Raw genomic sequence first — 16,243 nt, forward strand, 5'->3', positions numbered from 1 at the left:
TAGATTGGCACCATTGCGGCTGCCTCTTTGTAATCGAATTTGGACATTTTCGGTTTTTGTATTCCAACAACGAACAATATCGCAAGAGCTACTTCTTTGAAAGATTTTTGTTTAATGATAATGTTTATTTTATTTCTAATATCTTGATATATTAGATTAGCATTTTCGGCAAGCAATAACAATTCTTCAGCCTCTTTATTGTGTACGAGAGGGTCTACTATTGTTTTAATATCTTCAGCTAATTTTTCAGCTTCTGCGAGCTTGGTTCTCAATGTAGCTTTTCTTAACTTTTTAGTTTGCTCGGATCGCAGTGATTTTGCAATTACTTGTAATTTCTGTATTTTGTTTTCTATTAAACTTGCCATTAAATTAAAGGCGAAAATTTTTTTATTTCTGTTTTTGTTGATGTCTACAACAAGTAGTCTTACAGCTTAGCACATATTTTACATGAACATTTTGTGTTTTTTTTTTTTTTTTTTTTTTCATTAACAATTTTTACTTCAAAAATTTTTTTTTTTTCATATTTTACATCTTATAATTGACTTACCATCTCTGTCGGCGGTATCCTACTACAGTATCAGTAAGGCTGAGCTTTGTGAAAGGTGTCACATAGATGGTTGCTCCATGGATGTCTTCAATTTTGATATTGAAACCTCTTTTCGGCTGCTTCGGGTGTTGCTTCCTATATTGCCGCCATCCGATTTTTTCCACTAATGCGATGTGTTCCGCTTGGGCCTCCGCCTGGGCCAAGATGTCCTTGATGTTCTCGTTCCACATGTTTAGTTTTTCCAATGGTCACTAGTTCGTGTAATGAGTTTCTATTGGTTCGTTCACATGGGTGGTTAGCACAGTTCCGTTTATTAGTTCACTTTGGTCTAGTTGGCACGTCTTCGTTGATTAGTTCACTTTGTTCAAATTTTGAAAAAAAAATAGTTCACTTCTGCCCTTTATACCTGGTTGAGCTGTGCCGCTCTCACTGCTCGGGAGGCTACTCTCTCCGAGTGATTCTTATAAAACGTGTGCATTAACCGCACAACACCGTAACCTAACGCAGCACCAGCAAGGATGCATAAAGCAATCGTTTGCGGTGAACTCGACACTGGGGCGCTCGACACTATCTCGTCTGCCGAGAAAAAGCCCATTTTTGAACGTTCACTGTTTCGTCAAAACAAAAAAATTGTTTGGTTTCACTCATAGCCGAAGATTCAGGCTAAAGTCTCGGTCGCCATGTGGAAGTTCAACCCGATGTAGTATACAATTTCTATCACTTTGGGGCACTTGTGATATTATTCGGAATGAAAGAACTCAGGCACATTCCACTAATATAAATATCACTATATTCTTAGTTCCGTCCTCGCGTGCATTCGACACTTGTTAACTTGATTGGTTGGAAATGTAAAAGACTTCTTGCTTGCATTCGACATGTACTTTTTATAATGCTTAAACTAAAACTCTACACAAGGTAGCTTCTATTCTAGAGGAGGAGGAGCCAGCAAGGAAATATGTGAGCGCGTTCGATTGGTTCGAACGGGTCAATACGGAGAACAAAAGGGTAGTGGTTGTTTCTGTGTGTTGTCATTTCACACTTGGTTGAAGTGGGTTAGTTCTGCATAATGTTACGCTGCAAGGGTGAGTGGTTGTTATTTAATATTATCGTATGCAGCTGTGAGCTAGTGACATAAAAATGCATTTGGCCTACAAACATGTATGACGATAATTTATGGCGTGGGAATGAATTTGTGGGAATAGGATCGTTGGGATTTTATGACAAGTGGGAAAGGATAATGGTAATAGGTTATCCCGCTACATGTCTATGGTGGCAATAGTTTATGACTAGCGGGATGGCGGTCGTTGCCTTTGTGGTAGTTTATCGTGGTCGTGGCGGGTTGCCGGCCTTGCTTAAATGCAGTATGTTGTGGCCTTGGCGGATTGCTGGCCTTGCTTAAATGCAGTTTATCGTGGACGTGGCGGGTTGCCAGCCTTGCTTAAATGCAGTATGTTGTGGCCTGGGCGGATTGCCGGCCTTGCTTAAATGCAGTTTATTGTGGCCTTGACGAGTTGCCGGCCTTGCTTAAATGCAGTTTATCGTGGCCGTGGCGAGTTGCCGGTCTTGCTTAAATGCAGTATGTTGTGGCCTGGGCGGATTGCCGGCCTTGCTTAAATGCAGTTTATTGTGGCCGTGGCGGGTTGCCGGTCTTGGTTAAGTGCAGTTTGTTGTGGCCTTGACGAGTTGCCGGCCTTGCTTAAATGCAGTTTATCGTGGCCGTGGCGAGTTGCCGGCCTTGCTTAAATTCAGTATGTTGTGGCCTTGGCGGGTTGCCGGCCTTGCTTAAATGCAGTTTATCGTGGCCGTGGCGAGTTGCCGGCCTTGCTTAAATTCAGTATGTTGTGGCCTTGGCGGATTGCCGGCCTTGCTAAAATGCAGTTTATCGTGGCCGTGGCGAGTTGCCTGTCTTGCTTAAATGCAGTATGTTGTGGCCTTGGCGGATTGCCGGTCTTGCTTAAATGTAGTATGTCGTGGCCTGGGCGGATTGCCGGCCTTGCTAAAATGTAGTTTATCGTGGCCGTGGCGGGTTGCCGGCCTTGCTTGAATGCAGTTTATTGTGACCTTGACGAGTTGCGGGCCTTGGTTAAGTGCAGTTTGTTGTGATATTGGTCGATTTGCCAGCCAAATGCCTAAATACAATGTTTGTGATCGTGGTGGGTTGCCAGTTAATTGGTTGTGTTTATGTTTGTGATCGTAGCAAGTTGAGGGTCAATTGCCTACATGCAGTGTTTCAGGGCGTTGCAAAAGTTTTTACTCATTGGTGCGTTGGTGGTTTCGTTCGGACAAAAGCATGATGGCTGTATGCATTGCACTCACCGAGTGGTGGAGGCTAAACGGAGCATCGCCAGCCGGCGTATGATGACGATAGCAATAGCGAATGATGGGCCCAGTGGCTCCGTGTGAGTTTATGGACGACGCAATGGAAACCGGGTATAGCAACCCGCGCATTATAAGACATCTCTTCTGTGTGGAAAGCATTAAGGTGGTGATGAATATGCTATTCAGCATGGTGCCAGGCACTTTGGGAGTAATTGGCCTTTGAGAGTAAGAATTTTGGAAACAACCTGGGGTATGCGTTTTTCGTGACAGTTTAGAATTTCGAGAAACAAAAGAGTCGTGCCTGTTGATAGAAGGGTAGGTGTTCCGCTCAAATACTAATGGGAATTACTAGAAATTTTGACTTTTTGAAATGAGGGATTGATTACACAAGTACTTTATAATATTTCTTCGACACTACTTCCTGAATGGTTTCTGGTTCTATAGTGGAATTAGGATGATGAACTAATAATAAGAAGTATTCAGTATGACTTTGGTTTTTCATGCAATTTTTACTAACATGATAAAATATACGAAAATGTTTTATAGCCCAATGATGGTCACACACGGAGTAGACATGAAAGATACGGAATGGAATGGGATGATGGTATGTTATGGTATTGGATTATAGAGATTTTAAGCTCTGAGGGTTCATTCGTCTCTAACAAATGGGATGATGTAAAGAATGGTGTGTTATATATACAAACGCTGTTGGAAGATTTTTCTTCTCTATGTCTTTCTATTTCGACTTACAGTGGTGAGGCCGAACGGACGAAAAAAATTGAAAAAAAAACATTGTTCAACTTTTGGAAAGCCGAACATGTTGAGGTACGAATAGTGGTTTTTTTTCGGCACAGAACTGAGGTGAAGTGCTGAACGATTGTGCACTATACATGTAGATTTATCTGCGATGCGATTTGGAAACTGTTGCACATTTCTAGATGCAATTTGGATTCTGTGATGATGGTATTAGATAAGAACTGAGGGATTTGTGGTTATGGCGTTTTTGCAGAAACGAAGATGCCCTAATAGCAGAAGAAACTCTTATTAAATTAAGCAGTCGGTTTTATAATCTACATAGCACGATGTGATCTCGATTGTAATGTTCGGGTGAAAAAAAACCATAAATTAAAAAAAATTGGATTTTTGTTCATCACTTAATTCGAGATCGAAACAACGAATTTGAACAGCTGCAATCATGATTGATGCGTCTTAGTCTGTGTCAGGTCTATATGCAAAAAAAATCCTTCGATTCCTCCAGTGGAAATTGAAGACGGTTAAAATAGAAATTGAGACCGAATTGTGAATGGGGAGGGGAGAGAGTTTGCAGACAACGAAGAAGAAAAACAATGTCAGTACTGATTATTCACACGAGCAAATTTGGAGTAATCCAGATAATCAGAGCAGATGTTATATTGAAATCAATATCTGCAAATTAGGAGAAATGCAACACATTTTAAAAAATTGTTCCAAGTAACTGTAAGCTGAACTTTGATCCAGTATCGCCAATCAAAAAAGCTGTGCAAAATGAAGATCATCATATTAATAAGGACATGGACTTTAACAAAAGATTCGTAAGGGATAAAAGTGCTAGATCGAAATTTTACATGTTCTCTATTAAAAAGCGTTTTGTTTAATGCTGATGAATTGATTAGTATTCGTGGTCTACTGTTTAAGGAAGGGGTGGGATGTAGGGTTCATTATTATAAAGATACTTTACATACAATACAATACAATTTCTATCAATCTTGATAGATGCGCATATTCACACCTGCGAGTGTTAACCCTTGGTTGAACGGACTGTTGGTGACTTGACAGAAAAGAGGGAAACAGAAAGAAAAAACAGAGCCGTGCGTTATGGTGATTGGAAGTGATTGAGAATTGGTGACGATAAACACTATAACTGGGATTAATTTTCGTAAAGGGGGGAATGGAGCAAAAAAGGTTGAAAACCATTGAGTTATTGCTTTAAGCATGAGGAAAATCGGAGACGACTGCCAAAAGAGCTCAAATTTCTTCAAAACGACAATGTTCTGATCACACGTTAATCCAACACATAATTACTGGCAACCAGACAACGGGCGCACGAGGATGACATGCAAACGAGTCAACAATCATCAGCATAGACCGCTGCAAACGAGTCGAAACCGAAAAAAACCACGTCAAAGTCGATCAAAAGCGATTGTTATGCTGATTGTATTCTCCGATATTCGTGTTGTTGTTCAATCGGAATTCCTTCCGGAGGGCCAAATGGTCAGACTTGTGGAAAGATAAAAATTGAATTTTGAACCACGATAATGCACCAGCTCATAGATCGATCATTGTGAATTAATTTCTGACCAAAAATGGCAAGAATGTGATTCAACAAGCACCGTACTCTCCAGATATGGCCTCGTGTTACTTTTTCCTATTTCCGAAACTCAATCAACGATTCGTGGGACCCGTTTTGACAGCTTGAAGACAGAAAAACGAATTAACTGCGGGAACTGAAGCTAATTCCCGAATGCAGCTATGAAAAGTGTTTCGATGATTGGATTGTTCGTTGGATAAAGTGTATTGCTTCAGAAGGGGCCTATTTTGAAGGCGATAATATTCGGTTGGAGAAAAAGTTATCCATTATTTTCTCGGTAACTGACTTTAGTGATTAATATTGCGTAATATCGATCGTACAATTTCAACAATTGGTGCATATTTGACCCAAATCGGACAATCCGAAGCATATTAAAAATAGTTTTGAATTTCATTCAAGAATAATGGATTACTTTTTACCCAACCAAGATGTATGAATTTAGATGATAAAGCATTTTCTTTAAAAAACACAAATTATCGATATATATTAGGCTGTCAAAAAAGTCCTGCGGTTTTTTTTTTGAATTTTCATTTGTTCATAAAATTAGTTACAATCATCTGTTTTAACTCAAATATGCGCCGTTTTGTTCGATGACTTGTTCCCAACGAGATGCCAACTTCATAATACCCCTGTTATAGAAGCTCGCTTCCTTATTGGCAAAAAACTCGGATAGCCAATTTTCACAGGCCTCTTTTGTGGCTAGCTTCTGACTACCTAGCTCGTTCGCCATGGACAAAAACAGGTGGTAGTCACTTGGTGCAAGGTCCGGACTATACGGCAGATGCAAAAGAACCTCCCATCCGAGCTCCCGGAGCTTCTGGCGCGACACCAAAGAAGTGTGTGGCCTGGCGTTGTCCTGATGGAAGACAATGCGGCCTCTGTTTATCAAAGATGGCCTCTTCTTCATGAGTGCTACCTTCAAGCGGTCCAGTTGTTGGCAGTACAGGTCCGAATTGAGCGTTTGGCCATAGGGAAGCAGCTCATAACAGATTATTCCTTGACAATCCCACCAAAAACACAGCAGAACCTTCCTGGCCGTTAATGAGGGCTTGGCCACCGTCTGAGCCGCTTCAGCGGGCTTCGACCACGACCGTTTGCGCTTCACGTTGTCGTAAGTGACCCACTTTTCATCGCAAGTCACCATCCGCTTCAGCAACGGGTCGATTTTGTTGCGATTCAGCAGCGATTCACACGCGTCGATACGGTCAAAGATGTTTTTTGCGTCAACGTGTGTGGCACCCATACATCGAGCTTCTTTGTGAATCCAAGCTTCTTCAAATGGTTAGTAACGGTTTGATGACTTATCCCCAGCTCTTGGCCGATGCTGCGGCTGCTACAATGCCGGTCTTTCTCGGCTAATTCTGCGATTTTGTCGCAATTTTCGACGACAGGCCTTCCGGAGCGTGGCGCATCTTCGACGACCTCTACACCAGAACGAAAACGTTGAAACCATCGTTGTGCGGTGGAAATGGAAACTGTATCGGGTCCATAAATTGCACAAATGTTATTGGCAGCTTGAGATGCATTTTTGCCTTTGTCATAGTAGTACTGTAAAATATGTCGGATTTTCTCTTTATTTTGCTCCATATTTGCGACACTATAACTCACGAACGACTTAACCAAACAAAACACTTATAGCGCGCAAAAATACCTTTCCAACAAGCTATAGTATGACTCGTTACAATGAATACAACTAGAACTACGCGCTTACAACGACACCTCGCGGAAATACCGCAGGACTTTTTTGACAGCCTAATATTTGACAGAATGTATGATTTCCGGAGTAGGGCTACCGCGACTGACTTTGAGGAAATTCAATCGGAAAGTTCAATTTTCGACTTCTTTTTCAACAATTAACCCTTTCGCGTACAATGTGGAACCACACTCGTGGTGATTAGACTGTGGCAGAACGTACAACATCGAACCTCACTCGTGATGTATCGTCCTTAAGAAATGAAATTGTGAAATGATTGCTTAGTTTCAGGCGTATAATGTCCGTGGGACTGCTTGTTCACAACATATTGGCCATCATAGGGCTGTTAGATTAATTCGGATCAAGAAAAGTATTTTACACCACAAAGTAAAATAGAAAAACTAGTATCGAATTTATTCACGTGTGTTTCTCACTGTATCTATAGATCGAATGAAATTTAACAAAAGAAAAAGTCTTGATGTCAATGTATGTGTTATGGCAGCGTTGCCGTTATTTCTGATGCACTGTAATAGCAAACAAGGGGCGCACTGCTAATTTCTACACTCCTCCTCAGTGCGTACTCCTTTAATCCTTGTCTGCATTCCCAGTATTTCAGCAAAGCGTCGAAGTTTCTGAACCGCTAATGGTTTTGTAAGTATATCAGCCGCCATCGAGTCCGTTGAGCAGTATCTAATCTCGACTTTTTTTTCTTCGCATAAATTTTTCACGAACTGTTCCTTAGTATCAATATGCTTGGATCTTCTTGTAACTCGCTCCGATTTGATCAAAGCGATGCAACTTTGGTTGTCCTCATGAATCACCGTCGCTTTATGCTGCTCCTCGCCCAAGTCCTTTAGTAATGTTCTCAGCCATATAACATCCTGGTACGCTTCGCATAAAGAGACGTATTCCGCTTCTATTGAAGAGAGAGTCACTGAACACTGTTTTCGACTTATCCACGAAATAGCCGCTCCACCAAACAGAAAGGCAAATCCGGAAGTAGATTTTCGACTTGATATTTCACCTGCCCAGTCCGCATCTGTGTAGCCAATCAGCTCTCCTGCGTCGCCAGTAAACGATAATTTCCAAAATTTGGTGCCAAGTAAGTAGCGTACCACCCTTTTAGCAGCTACCCAGTCTGTCTGTGAAGGACTGCTTACTCGTCTGCCTAAAATAGAAGTGCTCACAGAGATATCCGGTCGTGCATGTACTGCTATATACAGTAACGCACCTACTAAGCTCCTATACGCTGATGGATCTTCAAATTTTTCGTTGCATTCCTGCTTCAAAAATCCTTCATCCATTGGAGTTTTTGCAAATTTAGCATTGGTCATTCCAAATCGAGCAGCTATCTTCTCGATGTAGCCAGTTAAACTCAAACTGTAGTTTCCGTTTTCTCGTATTATTTCCATGCCCAAGAAATATTTTAATTCACCAAGATTCGTAATATCCAATTGTTATTCTAATCCTTTCAAAATTAAACGTGTGGATGTTCCATCGACATAACCAAGAACGATGTCGTCGACATACACTAATAGATAGGCCAACTTGCCATTGATTGCCTTTGTATACAAACACGCGTCTGCTGCACTCTGGTGAAATCCCATCTGAATTAATATGCTGTGCAGTGTTTGGATTTCGATCAAAATCAAATGATACACAATGTGTCATGCAAGTAAACTCTCACGAACATATAACCATTTGGTGAGAGGATCATTCAGATACTTGTATGAATGTCAGCAATCACTTTTGTAACATTTAGTGATTAAACTAAGAGAGGAACGAAGACTGTTGTTTGCATATTCGAGTTGTATCAAACATGGCACACTATTTTCGAAGCCTGCATACAAGTTTGAACCGCATATATCGTCTCATTTTACTATAGCGAAACCCACTGCACAGACAAGTGTAAAGCAATAAATGATACAAGAAAAATTACGTCATCATTACGTCACCATTTGCGGAGAGCAGCGAATGGGAAAAGAGATAAAACGCGAGAGTTTTTGCTTCTCACTGGAGCGGTGTTGCTAGTAAAACTATGCGGTCTATATGAATATACACATTTCAAGGGATAGCGGCGTTAAAAATGGAAAATATAATCTGACTACCCTTCCCTTAGCCTCTGCACTGCATTCCCAGTATTTCAGCAAAGCGTCGAAGTTTCTGAACCGCTAATGGTTTTGTAAGTATATCAGCCGCCATCGAGTCCGTTGAGCAGTATCTAATCTCGACTTTTTTTTCTTCGCATAAATTTTTCACGAACTGTTCCTTAGTATCAATATGCTTGGATCTTCTTGTAACTCGCTCCGATTTGATCAAAGCGATGCAACTTTGGTTGTCCTCATGAATCACCGTCGCTTTATGCTGCTCCTCGCCCAAGTCCTTTAGTAATGTTCTCAGCCATATAACATCCTGGTACGCTTCGCATAAAGAGACGTATTCCGCTTCTATTGAAGAGAGAGTCACTGAACACTGTTTTCGACTTATCCACGAAATAGCCGCTCCACCAAACAGAAAGGCAAATCCGGAAGTAGATTTTCGACTTGATATTTCACCTGCCCAGTCCGCATCTGTGTAGCCAATCAGCTCTCCTGCGTCGCCAGTAAACGATAATTTCCAAAATTTGGTGCCAAGTAAGTAGCGTACCACCCTTTTAGCAGCTACCCAGTCTGTCTGTGAAGGACTGCTTACTCGTCTGCCTAAAATAGAAGTGCTCACAGAGATATCCGGTCGTGCATGTACTGCTATATACAGTAACGCACCTACTAAGCTCCTATACGCTGATGGATCTTCAAATTTTTCGTTGCATTCCTGCTTCAAAAATCCTTCATCCATTGGAGTTTTTGCAAATTTAGCATTGGTCATTCCAAATCGAGCAGCTATCTTCTCGATGTAGCCAGTTAAACTCAAACTGTAGTTTCCGTTTTCTCGTATTATTTCCATGCCCAAGAAATATTTTAATTCACCAAGATTCGTAATATCCAATTGTTATTCTAATCCTTTCAAAATTAAACGTGTGGATGTTCCATCGACATAACCAAGAACGATGTCGTCGACATACACTAATAGATAGGCCAACTTGCCATTGATTGCCTTTGTATACAAACACGCGTCTGCTGCACTCTGGTGAAATCCCATCTGAATTAATATGCTGTGCAGTGTTTGGATTTCGATCAAAATCAAATGATACACAATGTGTCATGCAAGTAAACTCTCACGAACATATAACCATTTGGTGAGAGGATCATTCAGATACTTGTATGAATGTCAGCAATCACTTTTGTAACATTTAGTGATTAAACTAAGAGAGGAACGAAGACTGTTGTTTGCATATTCGAGTTGTATCAAACATGGCACACTATTTTCGAAGCCTGCATACAAGTTTGAACCGCATATATCGTCTCATTTTACTATAGCGAAACCCACTGCACAGACAAGTGTAAAGCAATAAATGATACAAGAAAAATTACGTCATCATTACGTCACCATTTGCGGAGAGCAGCGAATGGGAAAAGAGATAAAACGCGAGAGTTTTTGCTTCTCACTGGAGCGGTGTTGCTAGTAAAACTATGCGGTCTATATGAATATACACATTTCAAGGGATAGCGGCGTTAAAAATGGAAAATATAATCTGACTACCCTTCCCTTAGCCTCTATCGAGCTAAATAATCATATAGTTTGCACTCTCTGAAACTTAAAAATCAGGATCTGCTACATTAGCTGAATATGAATCTTTCGCTTTGCGTTGTTCGTACGATCCTGCTGTTTCATGATGCATGGAGAGGTCGGTATGCATATGTTAGAGGCAAAGAAGAAAATAAGCTTTCTGCACTGAAAGCGTATATGATAGCTTTGCTTGCATGCTGGTGTGCAATGAAGTGCGAGCCGATGCAGAGTTGTCTCGTTCTCTTTTGTGTCGTGATTTGCAGCACATAACAATAATAGAATACCGCTGGGGGAAATGTTTCCTGAAAGATCATATTTGAACGAACGAAAGCGATTTTTTCAATGAGTGGATCATTTGGCAAACACTGATGCTGTGTAATCGATTATTCCAACATCTGGCACTTTGTTTCAGGCCATAAATGCTACGCTTGAGACGGCACACTTGATTCTCCTTTCCTTGTATCTCGAAGCCTGGTTGCTTCATATACAGCTTCTCCTGAAGCTCGCCGTGGAGATATGCAGCTTTCACGTCAAGATGTATAAGTGAAATGTTGTGCAAACTCGCAACTGCAAGTAACGCCCGGAAGGAGGTTTTGCTTGTAACCGGGGCGTACACCTCCTCGTAGTCAACCCCGTGCTGCTGCGAATAGCCTTGCGCTACCAGACGAGCCCTGTACTTCACTACTTCTCCGAACGCATCACATTTTACCTTATACACCCATCTACTGCCTATTGCTTTTCTTCCGACAGGCAACTCTGTCAATTCCCACGTTCCATTGGTATCGTGGCTTGTAATCTCCTCTTGCATAGCTTTTTCCCAATTGGCTCCTTCATTTGATTTTCTAGCCTCATTTACGTTTCGTGGCTCCTCCTTAACAAGACACACAGCATTAGCTTCTAAATCAAAACGACTTGTTTTTTTTTGCCCTTATTGATTCGCGATGAACGACGCAATTCCGGAAGAAATCCTTCAAACACTATTTCGCCGGATGCATCACCGAAAAATTCATTCTCAGAAGCACTATCATAGCTGGTATCTGCAGGTTGTAATGTTGCATCCAAAGTATTTCGATCCTCGTCCATACCACGAGCTTCATCTTCTTGTTGATTTGGTGTTCTATCACTGCCAAGCATTACTTCAACATCAGTAGATTGGGGTTCAGTCGTCACCGGCACTGACTTCTGAGAATCCATTTCCAGCTCCAGAAATTTAGCATCGCGACTAATTTGGATTCGATCGGTACTTATGTTCAGAAAACGATAAGTCTTCCTATCCTCCGCATATCCGACAAATTTCAGCTTAATGGCCTTCTCATCCAATTTCTTGCGCTTTTCAGCTGGTATATGAACCCAAGCGTTCGATCCAAATACTCGAAGATGATCGTATTTAGGCTTCTTTCCATACCATAGCTCATAGGGCGTAGAATCCAACTTGGAAGAAGGCAGAAGATTAGTCAAATAGCAAGCAGTCATCACCGCCTCTCCCCAATACTTCTTGTTTAGCTTCGCTTCCAATAACAAGCATCGTGTCATTTCCATCAATGAACGATTTTCCGTTCTGCTGCGGACTATAAGGTGCAGTCTGTTGTAGAACAATTCCATTTTCTTTCAAGTACTGCCTCAATTTATTACTCGAATATTCACCACCACCATCCGTTCGCAGAACCTTTGGTTTTCTACCAAACATATTCTTCACTAAGCTAACATAACTGAACATCTTTTCATACACCTCTGACTTATGTTTCAAGAGATAAATGATTGTAAATTTGCTGTAATGGTCAATCATCGTCATTACATACTCGTTGCCACTTGGTGTCGTGACCTCCATCGGTCCACAAAGGTCGGAATGAATAAGATCCAAAACCGCTGATGACTTGGATTCCGAAATTGGAAACGATTCCCTTGACATCTTTCCATTACAGCACGTTCCGCATACAGATCGAATACCACAGTCACGTATGTTTATACCGATTCCCATTCCTTTATTGACGATCCTGTTTATTGCATATGGGTGGCGATTATCTAAGCGCCGATGCCAAAGATGCTGACATGTATTTGAATGAACAGCTGTTGATAACAAACACTGCTGACTTGGTTGCTTCAAATAAAACAGACCGCCTATTCTTTCACCGATCGCTATCACTTTACCCCCACGCAGTATTTTACAAACGTCAGATCCGAAGATGACATCAAAGCCTTCATCAATAATTCGACTCACTGACAAGAGATTTCCAGCAAGACCTGGTACGAACAGCACATTTTTTATAGTTATGTCTCTAGATTCACTGCTTCCACAAATCACTTTCAGCTTGCTAACACCGATACCTTTCGCTGGAACCTTTGTACCATTTGCCATACAAACAATTTCGTTCGACTCCGAAAGTAATTGTAAATTTTCTTTTCTGCCAGTCATGTGCTTAGTGCACCCAGAATCTAGCAACCACTTGTTTTCTCCCGGCTCGTTAGCACTATCTGTAAAGCAACACGCTTCTGCCATTGCCGTAAAACACACTTCAAGGTTATCTTCATTATTCTGCTGTATCACAGAGACCTTCGCTTTCTGTTGAAATTTACTTTTCGCACTCTCGCAATTTTTCATTTGCTTGTCCGCTGTCAGTTTCGGACAATCTCGCCTAAAGTGTCCTTCTTGATTACAATAGTGACAAAGTTTACTTTTCTTTGAACTGCCATCATTATGAGAAAACACTTTCAATGCTTTGTCTTGGACTTTGTTTTCACAACGACGCCTCCATTCATCTAAAAGTTTACCCTTGACGAACTCAAGTTTCAACTCTTCTACTGGACGGCTTTCCAGGGCAGAAAGTAGTGCATCATAGCTTTCGGGTAGACTCGACATTATGATAGCAACAATTAGATGATCTTCCAGCTTTTCACCAATCGAGTTTAACCTATGCACCAGCTCCGTTACTTGCATTAGGTGTTGTGACATGTTTCCACCTGTTGTCAATCGCAATGAAAATAATTTTCGTAAAACATGTATTTTATTGGTTAGAGAGTCTCGTTCATGGTAGCTCCTCAATGCTACCCACATATCGCTCGCTGATTCTGCACTCATAACATGGCATAACTGATCGTTCTCTAATGCCAACCCGATTATCGCACGAGCTTTTCCATCCTGCGGTTTCCATTGTGGAGTCGGAATCTCCGGCTTCGGTTGCATCACACAATCATGCAGCTCTTCCTTAACTAGCAGCAGTTCCACGCGAAACTTCCAGCTTGCCCAGTTGCAATTATTGAGCCTTTCCAGCACGATTTTTGCATCCGCCATCTTGTCTCCAAATCACGCGATAGAAAACAAATATTATACGAAAGCACTTCACTTTTATTTTCCGAATCGAACAAACTTTACGACCACTCGCGATACGCTACTGGGCCCATAACCTGTTAGATTAATTCGGATCAAGAAAAAGTATTTTACACCACAAAGTAAAATAGAAAAACTAGTATCGAATTTATTCACGTGTGTTTCTCACTGTATCTATAGATCGAATGAAATTTAACAAAAGAAAAAGTCTTGATGTCAATGTATGTGTTATGGCAGCGTTGCCGTTATTGCTGATGCACTGTAATAGCAAACAAGGGGCGCACTGCTACAAGGGCATCAATGTAAGATACACACGCTCAGCAGAGTAGCGGAACGACTCGATGTAATCGTGTGTGGGTCGTGCTTTTGAAAATTAAATCGTACGGTAAGGGGTTAAGGATGTAACGCGGCGAATGTTGTTATTGAAGGTGTCAATCGTCAGTAGCTTAATGGCGCAGACTAGAGACTTTCGTAGCTCCACAAAAATAGTCTAACAATGTTAAATCATAAGCCAATTCACGAGTTCATTACACAAAACTATTTGTTCGACAAACGAACCATTGCTTCCACCTGACCATGAAGCGCACCAAGCGACTTCAGTCGCTGTACGACATCTCTGACGACGGCATTAATGTTCATTGAGGGATATCAGCGTCAACGTAGTATTACTTGCGTCACTTTTTTAAGTACTTGGTTGAGATTTCCATGCCAAATCACGCGCCTTGATTGTATCATGAATGGCAAGTTTGAGAGAACGCTTGACCAGCGCAAGCCAAAAAGACTTTTCGGTTAGAACGAGAATCGACGCTGAAGCTCTCCATATGATATGTGTGACACTAATCAATCGGCCATGTGAACCACTTGAACTATCCTGTTCATTACATAGCACTCATTCTAAAAGATCCAGGATCAAAATTCGTGATAAATAAACTACCTTGCCAAACACCCTACCGCGACTTACCTTCATCGCCAGATTGTTCAGATCGTACCGCTGCACACGCAGTTGTCCGGCGAGCGTCCATATGTAGTTGGACCGAGCCTGGAAGTCCGGCACTAGTGTCACATCCGTTTCCAACCGATACACAATCTCGCTGTTTAGTGGGATTATATCGAATGCATCTCCACTCTTTGGTCCCACAATAACTGCGGTGGGTAATGGAAAACGAAAAAGAAAAAAGAGAAGGAAAACCCGAAGGTTCTTATCAGTCCGAAAAATATGCACGAGTTCGGGGAAAAAACAATTCCTCTCGAACATAGATGAGGGAGTGGGTCAACGACAATTTGATTGGCCTTCCAAGGGATAACAACAGCGTGCATGGCACTCACGAGTTGGCGCCACTTGTTTCACACTCACAAACAAACACAGGGGGAGCGTCACTTCTTATCAGTGACGCAGTGAAGCACCGTTTGGTGATACTTGCGGCCGCGTTATCACCGAATGTATGATTCAAACATACAAAACTTCACTGATAGCACAAGAACGAAACTCGGAAAACGTTGCATATATTTCGTTTCCATAAAGTGTGGGAAAGAAGCTGCTGAAAAGGAATGCAAACTGATAAGGAAGAGCGTTCAGCTGAGTTGCACTACATCCGAAATAGAACTTCCTTTTCGGCGTTTAGGCCCATGTTGATGTCATCATCGATTGAATTATAATTGGTAAAAGAAACTTTCTACTAACACGCTATTGCCACTATCCACCATATTTTGGATACCATCGTTTCGGATGTATCCTAGTCTTCTAGGATAAAATCACTTCACTCGGTGTATACTCCTAATGCACCATAAAATCACACTTTCATCTCCAACTATTTTCCTGTTGTTTCTGTATCCTTGATCTTCAAATGCACCAAGAAGTCTTATCTCCAAACTCGAACCGAGCGTTTCGAAAGCGTAGCGAAAACTGAGCAGAACGCTCTCCGCCAGGCGCTATTTATCAGCCGTCGAGTGCGACAATTAGAGATTCAAATTCCTCCCCAGGCCGCCCCATCATCATCTATCCGACTCGTATCTCCAGACTGAGAGGAATGTTCTCGTAGAATTTCAAATTTTTCTCTGGACAATCGTGGATAATGATGATGATGCTGCGTTGACGACGACGACGAAGACGACGGAACAGAGCCGAGCATCGGAGATACGCGCAGTGCACTGGAGTGGTACTTTGGTCAGTGGTGTGCCCAAATCCAGCAGTTTCGGTGCGGAGCTCGGGCGTAGAATAAATTTTATCCGGACGGACAACAGGAATCACCAACTGATGATGCTGATGATCCTTATGCAAAATATAAATCCGATGCGCTGAACATTCGCGCAAAGGACACAGAATGGAAGCGCCATGCCAAGCCGAGC

At 41.7% G+C, this 16,243-nt stretch overlaps 1 protein-coding gene across 1 annotated transcript in view; it reads right to left on the bottom strand.

Annotated features, from left to right (window-relative positions):
• The window catches only part of LOC129780084 (vitellogenin-3), a 58,925-nt gene extending 43,114 nt beyond the window's left edge, over positions 1-15,811 (bottom strand). The window contains exons 1-2 of the mRNA XM_055787999.1: positions 15,579-15,811; positions 14,859-15,040 (exon numbers count right to left, since the gene is read on the bottom strand). Of these exons, the coding sequence (XP_055643974.1) occupies positions 14,859-15,040; positions 15,579-15,615 (219 nt within the window). The 5' untranslated portion in view covers positions 15,616-15,811. The remainder of the gene's footprint in view (positions 1-14,858; positions 15,041-15,578) is intronic.
• Between the last annotated feature and the right edge of the window lie 432 nt (positions 15,812-16,243).

Source organism: Toxorhynchites rutilus, chromosome 3, assembly GCF_029784135.1.
Source record: "Toxorhynchites rutilus septentrionalis strain SRP chromosome 3, ASM2978413v1, whole genome shotgun sequence".
Classification (NCBI taxonomy): domain Eukaryota; kingdom Metazoa; phylum Arthropoda; class Insecta; order Diptera; family Culicidae; genus Toxorhynchites; species Toxorhynchites rutilus.